Raw genomic sequence first — 27,775 nt, 5'->3', positions numbered from 1 at the left:
GCGGCAGCGGCGGCAGGGACGTCGACGGCCAGCAGCTCGCTCCTGTCCACGGTCGCCAGCAGCAGCGGGCTTCCCGACCAGGGACCGTTCGATGGCGACGGTGCGTTCGTTCCGGCCGGTGGAACCGTTTCCGCCGGCTTCAACGATTCCAGCGAGATGCCCCAAATTCCCGAGTACATCCGGGCGACGTCGATGGTGTTCTGTATCATTATCATGTGTCTCGGCGTTATCGGCAACATTATGGTGAGCTTTGATTACATTTCCCCGGCTCCTGGATGACGTCTCGTCATTTAACACCGTTCTCCTTGCCCGCAGGTCCCGATCGTTATCCTCAAGACGAAGGATATGCGCAACTCGACCAACATCTTCCTCACCAACCTAAGCATCGCCGACCTGCTCGTCCTGCTCGTCTGCACCCCGACCGTGCTGGTGGAGGTCAACTCGCCGCCGGAGGTTTGGGTGCTCGGCGAGGAAATGTGTAAGTATTCCCTTGAAACGCTCCCATTTCGTCCAACTTCTTTGCTTTCCACGGCGCGACCGCTAATGACAGACGCAAGGCGATAGGGAGTGGTGGACGCAAAGCAGGAAATGTGCTACTTTATTCCTCCCTCTGATCGGAAGTCCACTTAAACGCACTTCTTCATGCGGGGAAGACTCTTTTGAACCTTTTTTTCTTCTTCCTTCCACATTCCTTATCTAACGTCTTCGTCCACGTCGTCAGCGTCGTCAGCATCGTTCGTATCGCAGACATAAGTGTCTGTTCAGATTTTATTATTAAATGGGTTGGGTGGTTGCATTTTCGACTGCCATTCCTGCAGAAGGAAACGCAAAAGTGTAATAACGTATGTCGATGAAATGGCGTGAGTGATGTAAAATGGGAGCGTTATTCTTGCAAAACGAATCAAAATAGATAACAAACTGATTCTAGTTATTTTTTTGTAAATAAAAACATTTAACAATTTTGAAAATGACTTCTTTCAATCCATATGAAATAATAACGACTGGTTTGGAATAGTTTATTTAGTCAATTAAATAAGTTTTTGGATAGTTTTTAATTCGTAAAGTTATTGCAAATACTAAACAAACAGTTTTGAATGGTTTGTGCTTTCGAAAATAATACACACACAAAAAATTTGAATTTAAAATTATTAACTAACATAAACTCCTTTCTATAGCCTATGACGCGTTACGTTATTTGAAAATGAAAATGAATGAAAATGTGTTGATTACAAATTTCGTTGAAGCTATCTTAAGCAGGCATAGATTACAAAAAAATCGGTCAAAAATATCCCAATTTACATTCTTATTTTAATTTGCTTCTTATCACCAAGAGTGCAACTTCTGTTCTGTACTTGGTTCTTTGAATCTCAGAAAAAAATCCTCAACTGTGCTAATGAAATCAACAACATTAAGTCAACCGACTGTTGAGCTAGTTGTTTTTTTTTTCGTTGGTTTGTTTATCTCGATCCTTCCTGAATCAACTCCGCACCTCATCCACTGCTGGCTGGGGTAAATGCAGTAAACCCCCATAAAATCATCGATAGGTGGTCCAACACGTTCCCCGCTTTTAGCCACCGAAAAAGCGGTTCCCAGCGGTTCGGATTACGCCGCGAAAAAACCACTGCGCCACTGATTTACATGTAATAGCAATTTAAACAAATTCCACCACCGAATGTGCCGCGCGGGGCAGCGGGTGTTGCAATCGCCCCTGTTGCAACTGCTGCTCCGGTTTCGATGTCAACATAAGGCAAAAAACAAGCAAACAAACAAACTGACTGGATAATCATGAACCTCGGTGGCACGTCCTCCGGGCAATGTGTGCAGAACGGAGCGGAGGATAAATAAATGCACCGGGGGAATAAATAAAACCCGCACCGTAACGCTTCCCGAGCCGGCGGGCGGTAAACGTGTCGAAAATGGGCGTTTGAATGTGTACTGCAGCATTATTATTACCGTAAAATATGGACCCATTCCGAGGCTTGGGACTGATAGAGCTGGAAGCGTTCTCGTAGCGGCCCCGCAGCGACATTCCAGCCGGGTATGTCTGTTAGCTTCCAGCAACTATTTTCCGAGTTGCATAATTGTTCGCTTCGTTGCGTTCTGATATGATGTTCCGAATGAAAAATACCTTCGAACTGACAACGCCTCAAGGTGCGATGCAGAGGGTTATCTTACTTCGGTAAATTGATTTTCCTACTTCGAAGAAGGGAACCCGGAATGAAGAAGATGCTCACAAAATGACATCGGAATGATTCACGCAGCACTCGGGATGAACCCGAAAAGCGACCAAATGAAACGACCAACCTGTCAGTCCCCGAAAGAACCCAAGGAAAGGCAACCGCATGAGCTTTCCGGTAAATCTCCCAACGCCAATCAACGGCACGGAAAATCGTCCGATAGCTGGGTTCCGGTACCGAGGCCCATTTTCACTTCGAACGAAAAATAAAGAACAGCACCGGAAAACGGTTGGCTTCAGGCCCGGAGCGTCACATATCCGAGGTATCGCGTGGGGACATAAATCGAGACCCCGAGCTAAAACCATCCGAACGTCTAATCCCAGGGCTGATGAATATGTATCGAACCGAAACCTAGTGGGTTTGCCGGTGGTTTAATTCAATCCGCCCTCGTACCACCACCCCACAACCGGAACAGACCCGAAAGGTTTCGTAACTTTCTTTCTTGTCTTTCGGGGAGCACGATTTGGCGCTTCTATGCAACACAAAGAGCACGAGAATCAGTGAAGCTACAGGCGCAAGTTCGATGAAGATAAAAAAAAATGTTAAAAAATCGTTCCCTTCTGAAAGAAGCCCCCGGGGTGTCAAAAAGCTTCCAAAGATGGTCGGAAACAACTTCCCTCGCGAATCGGATAAAGCAAACAGTCAGCTGCCAAAACTGAGCGAACCAGACACAAAACGATGCTGGATACCGTAATGGAATCGAGGCGAGAGAAAAGAAAAGCAACCAAGGCGAAGTGTTCGAAGGGCAGCCGGGTTGGAAAAGCGGCCCCGAGAGCCAGAAGTGAGATAATTTAAATGCAATTTCACCGCGGGAGACGCCGTCCGCAAACCGGGGTCTCGGGGCTTAATACTGCCGGAAATTACAATTAATTTCGGATATGCTCTGGTTGCGCTTCTCCTTGGCGCTCGGGCCAATTGTACGTCCGAGTGTCGTTTTTCCTACCAGCTTTTCTCTCCTTCTTTCATTCACATCCTGAACGACGGTGTGCTTCGCCGTGTAATGAAAAGCCACCGCCACAAAGTCCCCCAGAAGTCCACCGGATCGAAGGGCGTCCGAGTTCAATCGGATCGGGTGCGAGGTCGCACGACATCCGATCCGGTCTTTTTGCTCGCTTTCCTTTTCGATGAGGCTTTTCAGCTATTTGGGGGATGGGCACGCCGGAGGACACTCGACGTTCGTGCCATATGCTTGAGATCATTGGCTCGGTGCATCCGCCAGAGTGGCATGTAAAAGTACACCATCGGCGTTGGCAAAGAAAACGGCAGAATGAAGAGAAGGGAAGCTCCGGTGGGAATGTTGCCCGGCATAGTGCACCGGAAAGTTTTAGCACGGTTTACGCCACTCAGTGGACGGGGACCAATAAACCGATTACCTGGTGGCCATATAAATCTGCCATCCGCGACTTCGATCGGCATCGCTGGGGAATTCTACCCCAGCTGAGGTTCATGCTTGGACCAAGCACGGCATGCAACTGCACATGCATGCCAGCATGGGGTGTTGGGTGACGAAAAGTTATGAAAATGGTATGCTGCCGGTTGGAATCCGCTGCATGGAACGCTCACTTGAGCCTGGGATGCGGAATGAAGCTAATGCTATTAAATGGAGCTTAAATTGCATGCCAACGTACCGTCGGGGAACGGATTGCGCTCGTAAGATGCTTCACTTAATTTGCCATTGGCCAGTCATTATGAGCCAGCGTGGTGTTGATGAGCGAAAGGTTGCCAGGTTTTTCAGCTTATTGTCATAACAGATTCGCAAGGCCAATCAATTACGATGGTATTCGTTGTTTATTTCAAGTAACTCTCGATTGAGGATGATTATTACTAAATTTCATATTCTTTTAAGTTAATGCAATTTGGTTCAAGTTGTTTTAGTAATTTATAGCAATTATGTTTTTTGTTTGAGTTCGTAATTTAGTTTTACTTTAATGTGGTCATTTCTTTTCTGTCTACGTTATTCCTAATGCTATAAATATGACAATTAAGTAATGTTATTGGAATCGTAATATAAACGTTTAAACTTATAGCTTAATTATTATTATGACGAAAAGCTTTGCAGTATGTAATTTATACTCTGGAAATTTTAAAGCAATTTTATATTACTTCTTATTTCCAAAATCTGTGATGCGACAAGCTCTTCTCAGCAAACTTAGATAATTATTGCTTGTTCGTATAATCTACATTTTGACGGTTATTTGAAGTCTACGATCTTTGATCACGTTAACTAGAGTTAAGAAAGTCAGGGCACTAAGCCAGCAAAAAGCAAAGTGTTTCGCTATCATAAGCTTAAGTGTTGCTGTTTTCTATGACGATGTCATACATTTTTATTATTGTTATGTAAACAATGCTTTCAGTAAATGTAAATAAATCATCAAAAGCTAAATAAATCAAAATTAAATATAGAAATTCAATTGATTTATGAAGCGAAGCATGAGATAGAAAATATCTCTACCGTGCCATGAGGCCAACCGGAACATATGAAACCTGTTTGCTCGGGCTAATGCATTGCGTGGCCACTTATGTCTTTGTGTAAAATACTGCCAAAAGGATACCCCGTGCGTCACCGAGCATCGTGTGGGAGGTGATATCGGTTTCTCCGGGAAGTGCAGATTTTTGCAGTGAAATAATGTTATCTTACACCCGTTGCTCGGAGGGGAGGGGTTGGGAAAAAGGTTGTCGATGAACCGGGACGAGCGAACCGAAGTTCTGAAAGGAGGACGAAGTTCAGCTGCGGTTTCGTACTTTATAACGTAAGTGGATTTTCATCCTGTCCATGGTGCTTGCGGCTACCGGCGGAATGGGTGCATCGCTCAAGGCTGCCGGAGATCCAACAGATCCTGCCGATACGATCAGAAGCTCATTTCGCACCGGACCAGCTGTTTCTGTGGTCGCCCCCGGGGGGGAAGCGAGGGCGACACAAGGTGCAGTGGACGGCGGTCTGCTCTTGTTTCCCTTGTGGTGCATTTAGTTGCAGCATTTGCCGCTGGTTCGCCTCCTCCTTTCCGCTCTTTCTCCCACTCTCTCTCTCTTCTTCTCCTACGGGAGCGAAGAAGTATGTCCCCTACTGAAGTGGAAAGCTGCGTGGAAGTAACCGCTGTCCAAGGAGCCAAAGAATGTGAAGCTTTTCTAGCGGCAGAGGATTAGATTTCCCACAAGCGTTCATCCCCTCTCACAGTTTCTCGTGTGTGCGTGTGTATGTGCCGAAATGGCTGTCGCAACAGTCGCAATGGCAGTAAAATTTAGGTCATCATCAAGATCAGTTACCCCAGCCCCAATGAAAGACCGGAAGAAGAAGGTCCTAGAGCGCCGGTTCTTCTAGTGCTCGACGGGTGCCATCTCAGCAGTTACCCATTGTTCCGGTTTCAAGACCCGGACCATTCGTCGGCTCCTCTTGGTCCCGGGATCCGGACGCCACCGGATAGCAACTGCTGGCCTATGCAGCAGCGGCAGGCCTCCTACGACCAGCTCCGATGGTGTGGGTGTGACGAGAAGAATCCGTCCGATGGTTGGAGCAAACATATTACTTCTCAACGCACCGCACGCTCGGTATTATCAGGCGTCATAAATCATGCTTAACAGACGAATCCTTCCACGCTGTGATGTATGGCGTGTGGGAAGGGGCAGTGATTACGAAAACTCACCACTTTAAGACTGTAAATCCAATGGCTCTAATTTCCTCGCTCCCAATTGTTCGGCGAAAGTACAAATTGATTGTGCTTCCCACATTGAATGTCCGGCATTGGAGAACGAGCAAGATCTTGGTCGGAATCGGATACTCCGATTTTCTGCTGATGATCGGTCGTGAAATTTCCTTATCCTTCCACTGGACCGAATGGAGGAAAGATAAAATGAATCGAATGCCGGCTGTGCCGGTATTTTCATCCCATCTTTTATATCTTCCTAGAAGCGCAAAAAAGGAACTCCATGACGGTATCATTTTTCCTTTGTGTATGGCGAAGCAGTTTTTTTTTCTATAATCTGCCAAATCCAGGCGCCACGTTTCATGCTTGCCATGTGTACGGCACAACATAGTGTATGGAAAAAAGAATAGACTAAAACTCGATTTAGCTTGGACGTGCTTCGACAAAATCATAAAGCCTCTGGGAAAACATGGTGCGAATAAAAACACACGTTTGCCTGCCTTAAAAAATATAGAGATACAGAGGGAAAAACCAACGCGCTCTGATGACGCCATCGGTTTTGGAAGGAGTAGTTGCTCCCTATCTGCTCCAGATAGATTCACAAAGGCAAATAATAATTCATTGCTTTATCGGATGAAGCAGCCAAAAGTCACCTTGTTTCGAGTCTTGTTCGTTCGTTCGGCTCATGCACAAACACACACACATTCACATATAAACACGTGTGTAAGGACGACGCCTTTAAGCCAAGGATGTACATCCCCATGCCAGCTTTGGGCGGTACATTCTTTATGTAGAGGTTATTCCGGGAAGGGGGGGCCATTTCTGTGCCTTCATTGGAATACCTTCGTGATGGTACGTGGATGCAGCTACTAAATGATGCACGAACTGAAGTTATTTTGAGCGAAAGCAGGAACGACCAACACAGGGAAACGAAATTTACTGCTAATGCACTTCCTAACCCGCCCGGTATGGTTCAGTTCTTCAATCTCTTATCGATTCCGATCGGTGCAGAGAAGAAAAGAAAGAGGTGCCTTAGTTTTTGCGATGAAAGGTGTACATGCATGGTGGCACTTGCTAGGGCTTCGCGTTGGAATTCATTCAGATTTGATCTTCGGTCATTCGAGGGTAAATGTTTTTCTTCACTGACCGAGCTTGAATAAAGGGGAACGATGCAGATGAGACAAAATTTCCTGTGCTGCCCGCTGGCTTGTCGATTGCCGATATGTTTGTAGCTGGGTTGGTGGGTGGCTTTTGTAGGTCAGTTCCTTCGCTGGCGCCCCATTCCCGAGTGCAACGTCGTTCTTTTTCTCTTCGCGCGAACCGAAGATGAGCAACTGTGGAGAAACCCCCTACAGGGATTCACAAATCGTCAATTATATACCAGACGACGAACTGGGCAAGTTTGACGCTAAAGAATGCTGCACTTTTGTTTCACGCTGCGTTGACCCCAGACGTGTCTCGGGTGCACTTGTGTTGTTTGCGGGTGCCATTAGAGTGTGGAGACGTCACCATAGTTAGCACATCCCACATTCCTCGTCGAAAAGGAGACGCGGTTGTCAGATACGCACACGGAAGGATCGCGAGCAAACGGGCAATAAATAGTAATTAGCGCCCCCGCAGAAAGTGCAAACAGGGGCCACCGATTTTGGCCAACTCCCGGCACGCTGATGCATAATTTACGAACTGCAAAATCAGCTCCTACCGAGTGACGATGGTGTCCCGTGGCCCATTAAGCCCTGGTGGCGTGTTGAGCGATCTATACGTATCGAGTCGGGAATGAGGGACGGAGAGGAAAGAGAAAAGAGAGCAAGAGTGTCAATCTTCTGCGTCCAACTTCATCCACAATCGATCGATGGTACAAAAGATGGGCCTACACCTCAATTACTGGATGGAGCATGGGTAGCGCTCAACTTTCTTGTTGTGAGTGTGATCATGAGCAGTGATGTACCACTGCGTAAAACCATCTTTCAGGAGGTTTGTCTAAAAAAGTCTGGATTTCAATCTAGGAGGCTTTTTTGTAAAATCCTTATGTAGTAATAGACCTATATTATTGATCCACAGAAAATAGACCAAATTTGAATATTTTAGTTACTTCAACATTTTTATGTTTTGTATGAGTCTTTCTTCTTTAGAGTCTAGTTGTATGTTTGTCAAAAGATCTCCTTTGTTATAACATTATATGTGACAATAGATGATTATTTACGGTTACTTTAAGAAGATAAGAGAAGCATGGCTAGTTATGATAGCACAACAAATAAACAAGGGCCATGGAAATTCGAAAACACTTTTGAGGAACGTGGTGAATCAAACTATCTTTCCTTTTTAAACAAATTGATCCTATTAGCTTAGAAATACCAAAAATCGAATAAATTCTGAGCTGGGTAATTATTATTTGGTTAATAACCTTTATCAACCCCTAACGAATCACTTAAACTGGATAAACGATGCAGTGAAAACCCTGGTTTGGTACATCCATGATCGTGAGACGAAACATAAGGAGTAAGGGAGGGCGCGTGGTGGTAAGGGAGGGATCAGGTCTGTAAAGTGCAACGCCAGGAGGTAACGATCGGCGACCAGGCGATCGAAGAAACACTCGTAAAATTGCAATCATAAGCCAACCCGCCAACAGGAACATAAATAACCGTACCGAATGGGAGATTTGGTACTTTACCGCCCTCCCGCTGTACACCCACACTCGAAAAAGCGTAGTCTTCGCGGGACGAGGGGTGGCTGTGCATTTCCGTATGCAGGCGCCGTAATGCGAGCTCCAACGGTGCGGGTTGTCCGTGGTTTACGTTTTCTACTGGAGCCATATTAATGAGCTTGCAGGGCTGGGCTGGGTGTGATGGACGAGGGAGAGAGCGAAGCAAACGTGTGAGCGGTGGCAAGAAGGGCAGCACGCGCGTGATTGCCGGGTGGAACACAACCGACACAAGATTAATGCAGTACCTCTTGCAATGCGAGTTGTTTCGAGTAGGGGTAGCTTTAAAATAATTCCTACTCGACAGCAACAGGTCGTTTCCTTGCGGTTATTGCACACAATGTTGGCCAATTGCGTTTTCATTGAACGCTAAACGGTTGCACATTACTGGCCACGATGGGGTGTGAAGATAAATACGCGTCTCGGTGACTGCTTTAATGAACCTTTGTGGTGCTTTAAACGAAAAGTAAACCAATTCACCCGTTTAGCGATGCAAGTGTACACTTCGGAAGTGAAATAATAAAAATGAATCTTTCCTAAAATGAATGTTCTCGATCAGCCGGGGTAACAGAAGCGCAGCCAGAGTACGGTGGCCATGGCCATCGTGCACGATGGCGGTTATCCGGTTGTTTCGCGGCTCCTCTGAATTGGTGGACATGAACCGGTGAACTCGCCGTTGTCGAAGCGAAAATGGCTGGTGAACGGTTACGACGCGGATCTGCATCCGCAGACGAAATGATGAGGCCTCGCCTTCACGGCGGTAAACGACGGGTGATTCACGCCCGGGCCACGAGGTGGGATGAATCTACAGCCAGTTCGAACGGGAACAATGTGCTTTTGCGTAAATGTGAATACGATTGGGACACATGCGCCAGCAACAACGTATTAGTTGAACATGAACGATGACCGAACACTTTGTAGCCGTGATGAATGAAACGACCGACACACTAATCTCAGTTCCTCTCTTCCACTATATCACAAAATATAGTGTTTTTTGAGATTTATATTTTCAACTACATTAATAATGTGTAAGTTAGATATTTTAACATCGTTTAAAAATTTTAATATAAATTTAATAGCTAGAAAAGTCCAAACGGAGAAATTATTTCGCAAACTTTAATTGCAACGAAAGTTCCCGGTAGTTGGGGAAGTTTTTTTTCTAAATAACCAATTAGGTTCTTTATTTTCTGTATTTGAATGAAACACAACGTAGTCACTGGAATATTAACTCTGCATCAATAATATGGATTTTTTCCCTATTGAACAACTGAGTTAAGTTTGCTGTACCAGCACTGTGTAATTTAATACCACAGCACTCACCCTCATTGCATTTTTGCAACATTTCTACTTTAGCTGTGTTTTGTACATTTGATATTGTACTTTACGACGAATTACGACACATCATTCATCTGTCAGACGTAATTCAGTTGCATCACTGCCACCGGCTGATCGGTAAATCATGCCATGTTAATTGAGTAATTACACGAAGAACCACGCGTGCACGTCAACTGATCCACTCTCGGTGTTGGCCAGTTGGTGGCTAAAACCGAAAACGAAAAGAACAACTCTATCTGCAATCGTCGGCGAATCGCATCGGGACCGCATGGAGTGAGTTGGTTTTTCGCATTCCCGCTCCAGCCGGTCGCACCAGTGCTGAAGAAGAACGTCGGAGATGCATGCGTTGCGTTTCATAAATATTTTGATCTCCCGTGAAATTGACGTGCACCGACGGAAGATGCAGCCCGGTCAGAAAGTATAAACGAAGGCAACCGTGAAGTGACGACCGGGGGTGGCTGAGGGATAAGATGATGATCGGTGTGGTACACACACTCGTCCTTCTGCGCTTCAAAGGTCCGTCGACGGTGGAAACGGTGGGAACGGCAGGACTGACAGCGATTTGTTAGCGGATCGAGTTTCGACAGTGCCCGTCTTTGGCATGGCAGCGCAGTTTGTGTACCGCGGACGTACCGTTTGATGCCGTTCGCTGCCGTGAAACTTCAATCGACGACAACCAGAAGCGCGACATGTTAGCGGCACAAGCTCCCCGGTGTAACATAAAGAGCGTATGCCGAAGCAAGAAAAAAAGAGTTAAAACTAGAAAAGTCTGGTTGAGGTCTTGGGGCAAAATTTGCATTTCAAAAGACGTCTTCCCCCGCCATTTGGTGGTGCCGGTGTTGCGTGCCGGATCGGAAATAAAGCAGACCCAGTCCGCACATCATCAGCAGCGTCAACATCCGGATGTAAGGGCGGTAAACGACACGCTTAGTTTTTAGCTTTTGGGGTCATGAGTAAACAGATAGATTCACAATCAAACGGCTTTCCTTGGAACTACGAAACTGAATCATCGATACTACGTAGCGTGCCCCACGCGGCATCATCGCACGATGAGGAAAGTGTGCTTCTACCGAGAAGTAACGCTAGTAACGCCTTTCAATTATTGGCATAAAGGTTTCCTTAACGGGTTCGAAGTATTAGACTTAGCCACACCAGGTTCCGATATTTCAGACCGGCAAAAAAAACGAAACGGGAAGGTGGCTTTATTGCTTTTATCGTTTTTCGAACCACAACAATGAGAAAACAATAAATAACTAAGCAACAACCGCTGGCGACACCGGCGGAACCAGTTTTGCGGGGTAGCTGGCGGTTCGTCTGACAGGGTAGACAAAATGTAGGGAACGGTGTCATTGGAGTGTGCAAATTGATAAAATTTTATCTCCCCAGGCTGCACCCGATCGCTTTGTTGCCTGACGGTGTCTCTGGCTCTGGGTCATAGTCGTGGAAGTGCTAGAATTGGGACGACGAATGATTATTGCGAGCGTTTTTATTTTATCGTCGTTCAATAAGCTCGAACAAGCTACTTGCAGAATGACTGATCGTTCGACTTAGTGCAGGGTGTAATTACTGATGGGTGTAATTGGTAGTTTTTTTCGCCTCATTTGGAACAATGGAAAAAATACGACAGTTTAATTGATGATTTATATGATAACTTATTACACCGACATGATCAGACAATGAATAATCTCATTAAGTCAAACTACTACATCGTACCAGCTTAATCTGAAATTTTGTAAAACCAAAAACGAAAACAAAACTTCAAAAAGGATCTATACGATTAAAATGAAAAAAAAAACTTGATGTCTATTTTGAACATCAAAAAAGTTCAAATTAAAACATAAATATTTACTACTACCCTTATACCTAAACACGCACGATAAAACCGTCGACTCACCCTTGGTCTAGCTTGGCCAGGCAAGGCACAAGGTATTACTAAACGAGGGGGCAAAACGCAACACGAACCGGTCCGGCAGTTGTTGACGGTAATTAGTTTCGAATCTAATTAAAAACCAGTGAACCAAAACCAAACCGATGAGGTTTTTTCTCCGCTGAAAATCGTCAAAAGCAATTTTACCGTACGCTGCTTGAGCGGGAAAATAAGTTTTTCATTCGCCAGCACCGCCACCGTCGGCGAAGGCGATCGTCTTGGTGAATTAAAACCATGTACGAGTGGGAGTAGCGCAACAAAATCAAAAATAAAAACAAAAAACACCTCAGCTCTGCTAACATATTAGGAGATAAAACTTTTGATCGAGTAAAGTTTATCGACAGGTATGTTATACATTTTTCATCTCACATTGAGTGAAATTATAGAAGCGTATGGAGGTTCCAGAACGGTAACGACACTGTTGAGGATTAAGTGAGAACCATTGCGAGCGATTTTAAAACCGAGAACAAAGACGTGTAGCAAATTATGTGCAAAAGGGATGCTTTTAGTTTTTTTTTCGCAAAATGCTGTTTTCACAGAGAATCTTTTATTGAGAGACATTTCAGCCAGTTTGAATTTGTATCAATGCCATACGTTGAAGTCAGACAGTTACTTGCTTCTTTTAAAAAGTAATTAAGTCAGGTTATTCAATTAGATGAATCTAAATTATTGAAAGTAAATTTTTAAAATTTTGTTGATGTTCGCTTGGTATTTAGAAATTTTAAAATATTTAATTATAATTAAAAACGGATCAAACCCCCATTAATAATCGCAATACATTGCATTTATTTGCGTTTGCATAAAACAATGAGAACAATTGAAATACAAGACAAACATACAGGATAATCGATGGCGACGAAGCTTCAATAATTGTAACCACGCAAAGATGAATTAAGATGTGATCACGAGAAAAAGTGAATTCCTCAAATGCCATCTCGTCGGAAACCCGCCGCAAGGTGGATTCATCCCGACGGCAGCAAATGAACCGGTATCGGCTAAAAGTAACAGGAGCGCAGACGATTTCGCTGGTACTTTGTGACCGACACGCGTGCTTTTGGCCCGGCTCGGCCTGACGGCACGCGAACAGTCGGCAGACGGCGGAGGATGAGCCTGGCCGTGGATGAATTGGACAATTGGCGGGTTTTTCTAAAAGTTCACTTCAAAAAGTGAAGCAAATAGATGAACGTCTCCGATGTCGATTTGCCGGTCAATGGTGGTTCATGCGTTAAATCTAATAATACTAAAAGGAGAAGTCTTTTGAGAAAACAAGTTAATACCACTGTTCGAAAAATCCTCTTAATATGTGCCAGAGAAAGAAAAATTTACTGCCTATCGAAAATAGTCTTTACACTGAGCTAGACAAAATGATGAATGAGTGAATCAATAGAAATCATGACGTATATCATGATCACTTTATATTTCTTCTCCATTGTCTACTTGTTGCATCTTTGTTAACTCTTTCATCATTTTCATACTTTTACTGATTTGTAGGATTTCCATCTTCTTCTATTTTATTTCCCGATTAATCGAACTATACGTCATACGTCCATTTTCCAAAACAACTCTCAACGATAAAAACGAGATACGTTCAAAGGATGAACGTGCAGAATGATGATAGGCAATTTAACTCGCTTCAAAAGGAATTGAGATTTTGAACTTTTTCAACCGCCAACAGACGGCAGCAGCCAGTATCCATTTTATTACATCAATATGGCCACGTGCACCGTTAGATACAGATGCCCTCGATTCCGTTACCAACTGCTGGCCTTTCTTTTTTTCTTATGTTGGTAACACACACATCCTCCGTTAACCGTACCAAGACGATGTGCAAACTGATCTAAAACAAAAATCAAAAATAATCATATGTTACACAGCGAACGTCATTCGCTCGATAGAAATGAGTTTATCCAAGAAAGCCGCCCCGACGTCCGTTCAAACAATCGAGGTTTTGATAGAAGCCAACTCGCACACACCGGAAGCCGGTCGGTTTTGGCGACGATCGAACAGTTCTGGCTGCGGTCTGTCTCGTGCGCTCCCGCTGGATTGCGATTGATTGCAGACCATAAGGTTCGGTTACGACCGTTACAGCCGATCCGGAGTCGGCCGGAAGGTAAAATAAAGTCTACATCGTTGAGAAGTGTTTACGTTTCGAAATTAATCGGAAAATTCGATTTTCCACTCGGAGTATCTGATTATCGGCGAGTCTTTGACTTCCGGCGCGAAAAACAACGAGTTGTTTGTTTGGTTTGCAACGAATTCGTGGTACGAGCAGGTACCGCAAGTAATTTGATAATTAAGAATTTAAACCACCGATATTCTCTCCCTGCTTTGCAGTAAAGTATTTCGTAACAAACTCGTTAAGCCACGTTTTGTTCTGTTTCTCGTTCCCCACAGGCAAGGCGGTGCCGTTCGTGGAACTGACGGTGGCGCACGCGAGTGTCCTGACGATACTGGCCATTTCGTTCGAGCGCTACTACGCCATCTGCGAGCCGCTCAAGGCGGGCTACGTGTGCACCAAGACTCGCGCCCTGCTGATCTGCCTGGCGGCCTGGACGGTGGCCGCGATCCTGACGAGGTAAGCCTGCCGTTGCTTTTCCACGGTGTCCCGAGGAGAAACTGGCTTATTAGAAGTTCGCCTCCCGGCTACCTCCTCCGGGACCTTTGGCTCATCATTATGTCCACCATCAAGAGAACGCCCGGCGTGTGGGTGGTGTTTGCGGTGGCTAACGTATTCCCGCTTTTGCTTCATCCATTGTCGCTTCTGTGTTACATGTGTGTGCTTCTCTTCCCACCCAAGCGTAGCGTAGTGTGTAATCATGTGGTGTAGGTGTGTGTGTGTGTTTGTGTTCACCGTGTCCTTATGTTTATTTATTCGTGCCTGCACGACGCTGTTCTTACGGAAGAGCCCATCCGGGAGTGCGCGTCAATCGGTAATGCGAGACGCCCGGCGATCCGATCGATCACGGAAGCTAGACCGGGCTGGCAGGCTCGGTGTCATTTCGCGGCGGACAGAGCACTTAATCGAACGAACGAGTTGTAACTCACAATCGACCGGCCCCGCGTGGCCGGGGGTTATCTTCATCTCCAGCGTTGACGACTCTGGCGTCTCGTTACCGTCGATCGATTGATTGATTACAACGAACGCTCGCGTGTCGTTCTCTCGTCTTGATTTTGTTTCCTTTTTGTCATGAGCGTTATTGCTACTTACTTAGTTTGACACAAAAACGACTCCCATTGAATTGCTTTAGTTAATGCACCGTTAAGCACGTAGTCCTTAGGCCCTGGTTTTGTCCCATCGTTCGTTCGAGCTCGATTTCACTGAACGAAACTTTTTTCTATGGACTGCAAAATGGATCATCTTTTCTGTATCCATTATTCATACTGTTTATCTTTAAAATCTTTTTTGTTCGTTTGTCTTCGTCATTCATAAAGACGAAAGAATCATAAGAATAAATAAAATAGGTTCCTAAAAATCTCTTCATTTACCAAAAATAATTTGAAACATTGAAATTCATATTGCACTACTCTGACACTTCGATTAATTTGTTTTGTAGTTAAAAAGTAATGCATTTTTATCCTTCTTTTTATAATTTGGATAGCACACCGTTTCATTCTATCTTAAAAATAAGAACCCAGCGTTCTATCCATGAAAGAAGTGATTAATAGCGTGATAAAAGATTGGCACTGTTCAGAACAATTTAGAAATTGTAAGAATTCAAACACAAATGTTATATCTACAACTGCTACGTCTTAGAATTTAATTACTGATTTAACTGGTAACGATGTTGTCAAAAGTAACTTTAGGAAAAAATGTTAAAAAATATTGGCTCCCCAAGTTTCCTTTTCCACTTTCTGTTTTTTTTATCCACAAAAAAAACCTAAGTCAATCTTCTAAAACGCAAGAAACTTTATTCGTCTACACTCCATAACCTGCGAAGCGAATAAAATAATAAACAAATTCCATCTCATCTCGACCAAAGTGCTCGATTTATGCCACCCCGCCATAAATCATCGCCAACGTCTTCCTCATCCAGATTGGTGAATTTTTTACGACAATTACGGACCCACCCCGGACGCACCGAACATGCGATCCCAATTGACCCCGGTCAAACGTCAATCCTGAGGATGAAGCGGAGCGAGTCCGTGCACTAAACTGCGACCACGGAGACAGGGAACTATAAAGTGCTGCTTTATTTTACTGATATTTTCGCGGGTGGTAAATATTTGGGTGTTTCGTTTTCGATATCCGTTGACGTCAGGGCAGGCGACCGGTATGATGCACCGAGCCACATGCGACATGCAGTTTTCGTGCTTGTGGCAAGTAAGAAGCAAACGAAAAACGATACCGATATTACGGGCACTTATTTGGCGATGAGAGCTGCAAGAGGTTTAAAAACGTTGGCTGAACGGATCAATCGTACAAACGGACACCATAAAAAAGGGATATGGGTATTTTCCTCGCTTTCGATGGCAACTATTATTGATTGATTTGGAGAGCAATCTTGCCGTGGAAGAGTGCGCTTAGACGGAGCGTGTGGAAAATGAGGAAAGTTTCTTCATTCAGTGCAGTACTTCTATGAACTTTTCTTGTATTTCTCTATTTCACTTTCGTTCTCTTTCTCACGCTCACTTATCGTGGAGTGTTTTCCCAGCTGCACATCGGGTTGTCGTTTTTTTTTTTTCAATTCTTTCGTGTAGAATTTTCCGCATGCTAACCTCTTCTCTCCACGGAAAGGATTGACAAATGGAAGGGGAAGCCACATAAGAAACACAGGAATGTGAAAGAAACGTCCATTTGTGAAGACGCGACGAATATTAATGCAATAGTTTCGTTTCTTTTGGCAAACCCAATGTACCATGAAGCCAGTCAGCCAGCCAGCCAGCATAGCCAGCACACCAAGTGCCATCCGCCCACGTTTTGTCCTTCGTTCGGGCACGGGTTGGCCCGTGGGTGGGATTCCTTTTCTTGCACCGCCCGTTTCTATTCGTCACCGTTTCAACTCGCCTTTGTTCCGATGTTTCTGCTAAAGTATTCCGAGTATTAGAAGGATTCCGTTGGAAAAGACACTGTATGCTAGGGCGCTGGACCCGGCATCGCAAAACGTTCCGAAAGTCGACGGGGGAAAGATAAATCATTGATTGTGGTCCTGCCGAGCATGTTTCAGTATGTTAAGCTAGTGGAGGAAACGTTAAACAGAAAAGAATCGCTCACATATGTATGTATTTTGGGAAAATCTACATCCGGTCGAGCATTTACTTAAGGATGAAATGGGATTGCCTCTCCCGGCATAGGGTGTTAAAATTGCATGACAAAACTATAATGAAGCAAGCAGGAAAGTGCCACCAAACCCACCATCCTAAGCATTACTGAAAGCTTCGGAAAAACCGAAAAGCAATGCCTTTTAAAGGGATAACATTTTCTTTGCGATCTTCCGTCTTCTAGCGATGTTTGTCAGCACACGATTTCCGTGAGGCTGGCACTGACGGCACGAACCAGGTCGCGGATGTTGTTTGGGTTATTATTTCGCGTCTTTAGAAAATAACGTTACTTAACGCTGATCACGTCGTTTACAGGGTGTTTGGGTGGGTGAGTGCTGGTGGGCCGGAAAAACGCTACAAGAGACACGAAGTACCGTGGGAATTTTTAACGCAATATTCTTTTCTGCCGGGCAAAAAAAAAACACATTCTCATCGCGCTTGTGGAAAAGCTGATGATGTCTCGCAGCTTAAAAGGAGTGATTGTGGAGTACATAATGTCGCGAATGGAGACTTCCTTTTTCCCTTCTGTTTAATCTAGGGGAGACTTTAAACTTTCTTGTGGCAGCAAGTCTGCGTCGAAGTAAGGCTTTAAATCCTCGCCGAGGTTGTTTGCGTTAAGTTTGGAAAGAGATTTTCTCAACTTCACTAGAACCTGCAAGTTTTAGAAAATTCTAAATATCTTTTATTTACTGAATAAGTGAAACAGAGTATTACTAAACATTTTCCAACATCATTTGTCTAAACCAATTTTATAAACATCTCAGATATAAAGAAGATTTACTGAAAATTAAATAACTATGAACTCATTGGTTTATTGTTCCATCCTTTACATTTATTTACGAACTCGGTGTAACAACCGGTCTTCTTTTTCTTGAGGTACCCGAGTGGATAATTAAGTTTCGCCATCGCTAATCGAAACAGTTCCAGCCACTTCGAACAATATAAACTTTCCAAAAGGACATCCCCTTTTGTTATCGTTTTGTGCCTCAATTTTCTCTGGTCGGTCGTTGCGATCATGATGAACGAGGCACCGGCAGCACAAAGCCAACTTGTTTATTGGTCAGCTTTAATTGCTCAATTTCATTGCCATGCTGCTTCCTCGTGGTACCAACTTCCATTGTTTTGTGCCAAGCACACATGCGAACAAGCGGCCGGGTTTTTCTTACATGCGGAACCAGTTTTCCTGTCCCCTTAAGAATTACGCTCCGGGGAAAGTGTTTCATAGAATTTTTTTCCGTCACTTCTCGAAGCGTGCTGTCGAAATGGTTGAAAGTGTTTTTATTCCATTTTTACGACCAACTCCAGCGTCCATCCGTCCGTCCATCCATTCAAAAATGCGCCAAAGTGATTCTTTCGCTGTGCCAACGCTGGTAAACATCCGAGGCCCTTGCGTTGGTTCTTTTGAAGTGTTTGGTTGCTTTTATTTTTCCTTATGTAGTTACTTTTTTCTCGCTCACCATGAAGTACAGCTGGGAAATAAACCACTTTCTTTGTTCTTGTGCGAGCAAGCAAGAATTGTGATTTAACGCTGGGTCAGGCGTTTTCTTCAGCTTTTTATGTTTTTGTTTGTTTTTTTTTTCCTTAAAGGGATGTTTCATTTAGTTCATTAGTTGCCTTCTGTTGGCTTCGCTTTGGTGCAGTTTATTTATTCGAGGAATCCTTTTCGTTTGACCGGACGCCCTCGGTTTCGTCATACAAATCATCATTTGTAATGCATGTTCTTCGCCTATCCTTTTTGCCTTGTATTGTCCTGACTTTTGGCAATCGTCTACTTGTTTCCACCCGTTTGGTCATTTCCAATAGGAAAAAGCAATCTTTAAAGAAAGATGAACAACCGATCTGTGCTTCAACACTGCGGAAAGAAGGGAGAAGGAGAGAGTAATGCATAAAAGATGATTCTTTTTTTTCTGCCACAAAAATGCTATCAATTGTCAATGGCTGAAATCATCGATGGGGGCGACGGTGATGATGACCGGTATTAATATCAGTTGGTGTGAATCCTTTTTTTTATAAATTATTACCGGGCTGCCGATCGCGAGATCAATCGATGCTACGATACGATGCAATTAAGGGGAAATGATGAGCCACAAGCAACCGGAATCGTTAATCGGCCTCGCTTGTTCGAATGATGTGGGAATGGACAGACGCGGTCGGTTTGACATAAATCTACGCCAATGTTTTTCCCCACGATCGGTGGATCGGGAGAAAATAAATCGTTGCTCCGGGCGGCAGCTTCGGCAAGGGAAGCAAGAGCGGTGGAATGTTGGGAAATTTATGGCAAACTGTCCGCACAAGTGGATGCTGCCTGAAATGTGTGTGTGTGTGTTGGTGTATTTGTATGGGTTGGTGCTTGATAAACATTACTGGACTGAAAGGAGCATAAATTGTAGCAATTCGAAACCGAATCGAGCCTTCCTGAGATAAACGCCAGCATGCACGCTTACGTGCTAGAATGAACCAGTCTGACTGACGGAAAGCGTTGCCAGTGGGTGAAGCTTTCCCAGTCGTTACCTTCTGCCATCCTTCTGCTTTCCACCCTTTCCGATCGAAGCAACGGATAGTGTGTCCGCAGGTCATGCCGGACGATGTCCTAGTGGCAATAATTCATCTGTCATCTCGTTTCACTGTGTGCTGAAGTGTGTCATGCTTACGCTGGCCACTACTTAGCTGCTTTACGCTTGTCCACTTGCTCTGCGGTGATCTGCTATCGCACAGCACGTCAACAAGCTCGAATTGGCTTGGGTTTCGAGCCGAGCCGTCGTTGGTTGTGGATGCCGGTTGCGAAAAGCTCATTTTCAAGCTCCTTATAGAGGATTGATTGTGATGGATGGGGTCCGTTCGGTTTGGGGCGGTTGTAGTCACATACATACTACAGAGCATACAAAAGATAGCGCCCACAATGTTAGTTATGTATGACGATGGACATTTGATGTTTACAACAGGGTCCTCTCTAACTCCTGCCAACAGAAAGAATTACTATAAAAATATAGAATAATTGCATAGTTATAGTTTCTTGAACACTTAAAAAAGCAACTAAAACCTAGTTTACTTATTCTTCTCATGACGCCTTAAATGATCAATTGTGAAAATAAACATACATTACTGTACTAATGACGAACACAACGTTTCCTTTACAAGGTCTGCAATAGGTGTTAACTAAAAAAACATTAAACACACACAATCGTGCCATCTATTGAGTAAATACTGCTTAGCAGGATAGTAAATATACTGGTTTGCCAAATGAAAATATTGGGCATAGAAAGCACCGAGACATTGACAAACATATCGATTGAACTGTTAGAACTGCCTTATTCACAATTTAAATCTTTTTGTCATCAGGACTTTCACAAAATTGATAATGGTGCTTTGATGTATTTTCAATTATTTACTTGATAATAAAATGTACATAGAATGTTTTGCAGACATAATGCAACATTTTTTCAACATAACTGGGCAGTACGTTAGATTTATAAAATTTTGGAGATCCTCAAAAAACAATCACTTAGTTGGCCTATTTTCATCCTTTCAGAAATATTTTTCAACATTATTAATTATTATTGCAAGGCTGGCCTCATTAAGTGAAAGATAATAACGACATTCTCAAGTAACATTGTTTGTTAACGTAAGGGGATCAGGAAATATTCGCTTTTATTGTAAATGTAAATTTTTTAAATCCCTAACTCATTTTTATATCTCGTGTAATAATCGTTAAACATACATAAAACGATGAGCAGTTGTTTTAATGTTGTTCTTCCAATTAGTAAATCTTGGTGCGTGCATCGAAATTAAGTGGAGAGCATTTTCAACATCTAATGTCTGGTTGACGATCCCAATGTGCGTCCGTTTCCGACGAGCCCGAATGATTACGATCGCAAGTCAATAGCCGGATGGGGCCGAAAAGAAGCATTGCTCCGTATGTGTTACGATGTCCATAAATTACGGTCAACATCGTGTATCGATCTCGGAGGCGGCCAGACTACCCCACGCCAATAGGCCTAAAGATAGGCGTGCGTTAATTAGAAACGACTGTCAAGCTTAGCCAACCCGAACCCACGTCCACCTTTCGATCCCTTCCGGTTTTCCTGAAGCTTCCACTGTGATCTTCTGCACGACTTTTCCCTTCCTTTGTACTACATTCACCCATTTGCGGGTCGACTAGCTTCGGGCATGGTTGGACCGGGGGCAAAGCAAATGTAGAAAACCAACCGCGGATGCCGAACGATTACAAAGCGGAAACTGAACCGGCCTTACAACATTTGTCCTTTTTGCCCATCGTTATAGTTTTTCCTCGTTTTTTTGTTGTTGTGTTGTGACCCGCCGGTGCCTGGTTTCAGGCGATTTTCTATCGTTTATTTTCGTCTGCCGTTTGGCAACTTGAAGCCGGCGAAAGAAATAAAAAAAAAACATACACGAAATGAGGTTAAACAATCATCAGATGATGTTCCCGTCGAAGCGTGCGCGAATGCGTCTCCATGCCTACGTCCCCCCTCCCCCCCCCCCCCCCCCCCCAGGCGTGCCGTCGTGATGGACGACTCCTTTCAAGAGTTTAGCATAAAGGATACTCGCCTAAATTTAGCTGACCCGCCGCGACTGCTTGGATCGTTGCGCGTGGCATCACTGGATACCGTTTTTTTTTGCCTTCGGTTTCGTCTCCTTTTCTGTCCCTTTTGGCAAGGATGGCGATAGGCTCGTTAGAGTTTTTTTCTCCCCGTGGCTTAAAGCATTTTTTTGTTGTCACGGTCCAGTCTGGGTCATGCCTGTCCCCACCCGATGTTTGACGGAGCAACACCCAACACCAAACAACGGAAGGAAGATCAACATTGAAGGGGAAATAAAAAATAAATGGTCCAGCATTACTCACACCACCACAACATCGACTACACATCGTGCGACTTCCGGTGTGTGTCAGTGTCAGCGAGCATATGGCGATCGGTCCCCGCACGGGCACTTGGGCCCCTTCCGCCCCTTCCACCACCGCGTGACAGGGCGGTACAAATGGATTGGAAAATTGCGCAAAAGGACACCCGGCGTCAAGTGGGAAAAATGGTTCCGAAATCGAAGGAAATTCCTCGCTACAGTGAAGGCGGGCCTCCTTCCACCAGCCCTCGTGAGCAGCGTAATTTGGTTCGGGCATCAAATTTCAAGAGGCGTTGATTGACGCCGGTCGTTTCATCCCCGCACCACCGATGCCGTCATTGTTTGAGCTTTGGCTGTCATCTTGTCGGACCGCGTGCTCGGACTCGGTTTCGATTTTCCCGCTGCGGAGACCGACGCGGGATTGTTTAGATATGCCGGCGTTCGGTTTGTAGTGTCATTTTTCCACACCCATGGCCAAGCAGTTTTCCAGCTCACCGGTTCGATTTGGTTGGCCGGTGCTTCAAAGGTACAGGATTTGTGTTGGTGTGTTCCTTCCGCTACCGGCACGGTGAAAATTCGATTAAGCACACGATCCGATTGCGCGCGTAAAGATCGGATTGCACGGATTTTAGTGGCGTTCGGCACCGGCGGATAAGAGATTCACGCGCGTGAAATTAACCGATCGATTTGGTTTCAGGTCTGGTTCTCCTATCGTGATTCTTTGAAGAATGTTTGAAAGTTGAGCGAATCTAATTGTCTGCTTTTTGATAAAAAAAAAGTTGAGCCCTTTCTTTGGAACGTTAGGAAAACATTTTCAATAATGTAATGGCCAAAAAGGAACGGACAGTTTAAAATTTTTCTCCCATTTTTCTTCTCTATAAATTGTTCGAGTTTATCTAATTTATGTAGAATTTCAAGAGCTCCTGCCAACGTTTTCAATATCTCTGATAGAATTTGATCTGGCAATTCAGAATCACGACGAACGTTACCATCGTCTTAGGCCGAAGCCCTCCGATATCTGCTCTCCAAACGACCCGAAAACTCTCGGAGGATGATGATCCCTTCAAGGAGGCCTATTTGGCCTTCCCCTTGTTCCGTTCTTCACCAGCCCCTCTTCATCCTCGCACACGTGCACTTTTTGAACAAAATCTCAGCCCTTACGCATCCCATAAACCCCATCATTTACAGGATTTCACTACCCAAGGCCACCCCGGGCCACAAAAAGAAGTCGACAGATCGTCGAAAAGGAAATCGGGCTCATGTTTTGTGGCACTTACGCTCGAGCGAAAGAAACTGCGTACATCCCTACCTCCCCCAAGTATATGTGTGTGTGTGTGTGTGTGTGTGTGTGGTGGGCGTATGTGTGCCCAACAAATTTACGGCTCGACGACGGCGTCACAGACCGTGTTTGGCGTTTTGTTGATTGAATTCATGGTATCTTCTTTGGGTTGTTTGTTTTTCTTCTGATTTCGCTTTTACTTGTCCTGTGTGTGTGTATTATTTTTTTTAGTTGCTCCCCATTTTCATGACACTCGAAACCAGCTGGCTGAGGGACTGGACCGCCGTTGTCATCCACCGCCACCTCCTTGCTGCTCCTGCCTACTTCACCATTGTGGCCTTTTTATTTCCCCAATCGGTCCGACGGCGGAGCATTTGCTCAAGTGGTTGTCGCGCCAGAATCGGAATGTCGCGGATTGATGGTCTACCGTGGGCGTGGGGGAAGGCGGGAGGGATCCTGGACGGAGGCCACGGTTGAAATGATTGCATAGATTTACTGAAGAGGTTCGTTCACCCGACGCCAGCAAAGGACCAACAGCTGATTTTGCGGATTAAAGCATAGCAACCTACACTTGGGAACACTGGATTTCACGCAAAAAAAAAAACCCTGTGCGCGAGTACCCGCAGATGGACGCGGGTAAACGAAATGGGACAGGGTGAACAAAGTACAAAAAATAAAGTTAAAAATAAAACCCCACAGAATGTAAACCCGGTTTTTATCGGAACGATCAAACGATAAAAAAAACAACAAGCGGTCCCCTCGCTCCTTCAAAGAGGGATTGGAATTTCGATCCTTTTTGCGATTCATTGTTGTGCGAGGGGAAATTGATAGCAATCGTGCAAATCGGGGGACAAGAGTTTGATTTTTATTTCGCTTGCTGACGAATATCAAACAAACTCGGCGCGAAGGAATTCCGAAAACCTCTAAGGAGATATTGATACACGTTTTGCGGTATTGAATTGTTGATCATTTGTGGTTGAAAAATGTGGTCGTTTGATTGTGCGTGCATTTGAATATATTCTGTATTCCTCTTTGCCAATGTGGTAGGAAACAAAAGCCGGTTTTGGTTCGAAATGAAAAATTTTAAACATCGTGATATAATATGATTTACTTCCAGATTTATTGCTTTGATGGAAAACAATTTCCAGCTTATCTCCACATCACTCTTAAATTATAGCAGAAATGGAGAAGGTTACCTAAAACTAAGTTATCGAATTTATCGCCACGAGGTACCATGCGTCTCCATCGGGCGAACACAAGGATTTTTGCAGTAAGCGACGTAGGCTGGTTGATAAATGATCAAAATGTATTCAAATCTGGCTTGTTTTGTCACAAAAATGGTTTCCTAATGAAAATTATATAATAAGAAATTTTGCTTTACATGTCATATGCTTAAACACTAATACCTTCACGCTCAAGACATGTGAAGAACAACAATACAATGTTGTAGGATGGTCTTCGACTGTTAATGGTTTCTTTTGCATGTACGTAACAACTTTTGAAAGCTTAAGGGTACTTTAACTTATGGAGTGGTTTGATTCGTGGTTTTACGGTGTTTAATTGATTTTGTGGGATGGAACTGTGTTATCGGATTAACAAAAATAAAAAGAGTCGTGCAAGCACTATCCCTGGAAAAAGACACAATGAAACAAAATTTCTACTAACAGCATTTACCACATTTTGAGAACAATTTGAACGTGCATAGGAGCAAGAACGCTTGGAAAAATCACAAAAAAGCATTCTAAATATTTTCTACTCGAGCTAAAGGTTCTTCTCATCTACTTTACCATTATAAAACGCATGATTTGAGATATTTCGTTCTGCACTCAATTAAAACGGTAGGCATTTTTCTGATTACAATTTACGGTGACATTTTAGGACGTGCGTTATCCACGGAAAATTATATTATTACCTAGATTATTGTTTTATTTGCGCACTATAGGGCAGTTGGCCGAGCGAGGGAATGAGTTTGAGATGCCTTTCAGCGAAGGAATGTGATCATTAATATTCGTTAAAGAGATTCGTCTTTTTTATCCTATGCCTCGGAACGCACGCAGTGGCAGACGATGGACAAAAAACGGCATCCGTGCCATAATTTGAAAGTTAATCAAATGAACGCGACCCTTTGTGCCGGAACCGGTGAGACCGGAACTGCCATTTGCGGTGCGGTCCGATGACACAACCGACCATGGCGGCTGTCCCCGTTACCGCAGGCGTGACGCAGATTCCACCGGGTTGGGCGCAATTATTCGTTGTTGCCGAAAGTTGTCGGCTGGTGGAACGAGAAACCGAAACACAAATAGTAAAAAAATGCAGGTTAATTCAATTTACAGATCGCACAAAAAATCTGACCGATCTTTGCTACCGGTGGCGCGGTATGATGAAATTCTTAAAATGAACAACAAGCAAAAGGAGAAAAATGCACCACCAGTTTTTTATTAAAAATTCCCATCCATTGACTGTTTTGTCACACACAATTTGTCAGGGTGAATCAATCTCTACTGTATCTCATTTGAGTTGTTTCTCGTTTCGGCGTCACTGTGAAACATGACACTTGTTACATTCAATAGTATTATTTCCGATTCGTCATACATCTTTTCGAATATATTACCGACATTGTGAATAGAATAACAAAAAAAAGACATCAAAAGAATGATTGATTATGGTTGAACAGCATTGAAAAATATGGAAGTTATTTTATCCTTCTCTGAACAATAACCTATAAAATAAAAACATACAAAAATAGGACCTTTGAATTGTGAGAGACTTTAAATAAATCAGAAAAAATTATTATTATCATCCCAGCCAAAGTTATTTCGAATAAAGTTTATTCGAAAATTTCCCAACTGAGTTAAATTTAAAAGGTTATTTAAATTCTTCACGTTAATTGTTTGAAAGAATAATATAAATTTCCCAATTGTGTTAATTGGCTATACACTAGTTTATGGTAAAATTGAAAAAAAAACTATTTGCTGTTCTTGTTTTTTTCGTTTGTATGTCGAAATAAAAAAATGAATGTCCAACTAAACTAAAAATATGATCTTGATAATACATTTTTTAAATATTTTTATCAAACAACTTACATTTATCAGATTTAACTTTATAGTTCAACTTCAAAAGGCATATTTTACTTGCTCAAATGTTGTTTGAACCACGTATTTAGTAAGGCTATAATAAAAAGAGGATATTTGTTCTCAACAAAGTTCTACTGGTTAGCGCAGTGGTCAGTTCTTTACTCCTATGCACGTTCTTTCGAGCCGTGGTACGTTAGTTAGTACTGTAGCCCTATTTTTGTAGCACTTTTGTTGTTTTTCTCTACTCCTCCCCACTCGCATGAACATCCCGGACCGTTTTCCCTCGATCCCGTTGATCCGAACCCGCAGTCCAATCCTGTTCTTCGCCGAATACAGCGTCCAGCCGTACCTGGACGGGAGCCAGGCGGCCATGTGCCTAACGAAGGCCTCCAACGGTTGGACGTTCACCTTCTTCCTGATGACGATCTCGCTGTTCTTCGTGCTGCCGCTGGTGATCCTCGTGGTGCTGTACGCTATCATCGCCCGCAACCTGATCGCCAGTGATCGCTCGCGGCTCAAGATCCGGCTCAGCAAGCCCGAGCTGAGCCACAAGGCGCGCAAGCAGGTGGTGCTGATGCTTGGTGCGGTCGTGCTGGCGTTCTTCACCTGCCTGCTACCCTTCCGGGTGCTCACGCTCTGGATCATCCTGGTGCCGGAGGAAACGTTCCAGCAGCTGGCCCCCGAGCGCTACTACAACCTGCTGTACTTCAGCCGCATCATGCTCTACCTAAACTCGGCCGTCAATCCGATCCTCTACAACCTGATGTCGTCCAAGTTCCGCAAGGGATTCCTGCGGCTGTGCAGCTGTGCGGATTGGACTGGCGGCAGTCACCGACGTCGGAAGGGACGCACCCGGTCGACCACGCTCACTACCACGACAACCACCACGACGACCACCACCAGCTCGACCTTCGGAGGAAGTGGGCATGCCCCGTTGGAGGCCGACGAAGAGGGAGCGCTCGTTCCGTCGTCCCTCTGTCCTCCATTAGCGCCTCCGTTCGATGACGAGCGAAACGGGGGTCGGAAGAAGCACACACTCTCGCTGGACGACCTACGCTCCCAGCGACGCTCTCCCTTGCTCTACCGGATCAACCTGGTGCGGCAGTACTCGAGCCCCCTGCTGGTCTTCTCCACTGCGGCCAGCTCCCCGAAGGCACCCTGTGGCCACACTAGGGCCACATCCAAGCGCCCGGCCAACGTGACCTTCGACGAACCGTTGCCCTTGCTAGCGGCGGCCGAAACCGAACAGCTCCTGCTGGCCCTCGACGCAGCAGAACCGGTGTCCGAGCCGCACCCACCGACCGGCAACGGTACCGTGCGCCATCCGCTGCGGCTCAAGTTCCCACGCTTCGGAGCGCGGCGAACGTCGGCCATGGCCAGCCCGAACCCGAGGGCCACCACCATGAAGCAGCTGTCGCTGGACGAAAGTTTACTAACGGCGGCCATTGCCGGGCGAAAAGTTTGA

The 27,775-nt window shown here is 44.6% G+C and overlaps 1 protein-coding gene across 1 annotated transcript; it reads left to right on the top strand.

Moving 5' to 3' along the window:
* The first annotated feature begins 147 nt into the window (after positions 1–147).
* LOC131288945 (growth hormone secretagogue receptor type 1-like) lies at positions 148–27,775 on the top strand. The gene is made up of 4 exons (XM_058318128.1): positions 148–243; positions 316–478; positions 14,236–14,416; positions 26,620–27,775. The coding sequence occupies exons 1-4, from the start codon at positions 157–159 to the stop codon at positions 27,773–27,775; spliced, it is 1,587 nt and encodes a 528-aa protein (XP_058174111.1). The 5' UTR covers positions 148–156.

This window comes from Anopheles ziemanni, chromosome 3 (genome assembly GCF_943734765.1).
Source record: "Anopheles ziemanni chromosome 3, idAnoZiCoDA_A2_x.2, whole genome shotgun sequence".
NCBI classification, from domain to species: domain Eukaryota; kingdom Metazoa; phylum Arthropoda; class Insecta; order Diptera; family Culicidae; genus Anopheles; species Anopheles ziemanni.
Note: the sequence above shows the minus strand (reverse complement) of the source record. Positions and strands in the feature narration are given on the sequence as shown.

Excerpts from the sequence above, each read along its gene's own strand:
- LOC131288945 (XM_058318128.1), top strand. The coding sequence starts at position 157 with ATGCCCCAAATTCCCGAGTACATCCGGGCGACGTCGATGGTGTTCTGT. Across the intron at positions 244-315 it reads GCGTTATCGGCAACATTATG|GTCCCGATCGTTATCCTCAA; the intron begins GTGAGCTTTGAT and ends CCTTGCCCGCAG. Across the intron at positions 479-14,235 it reads GGTGCTCGGCGAGGAAATGT|GCAAGGCGGTGCCGTTCGTG; the intron begins GTAAGTATTCCC and ends CGTTCCCCACAG.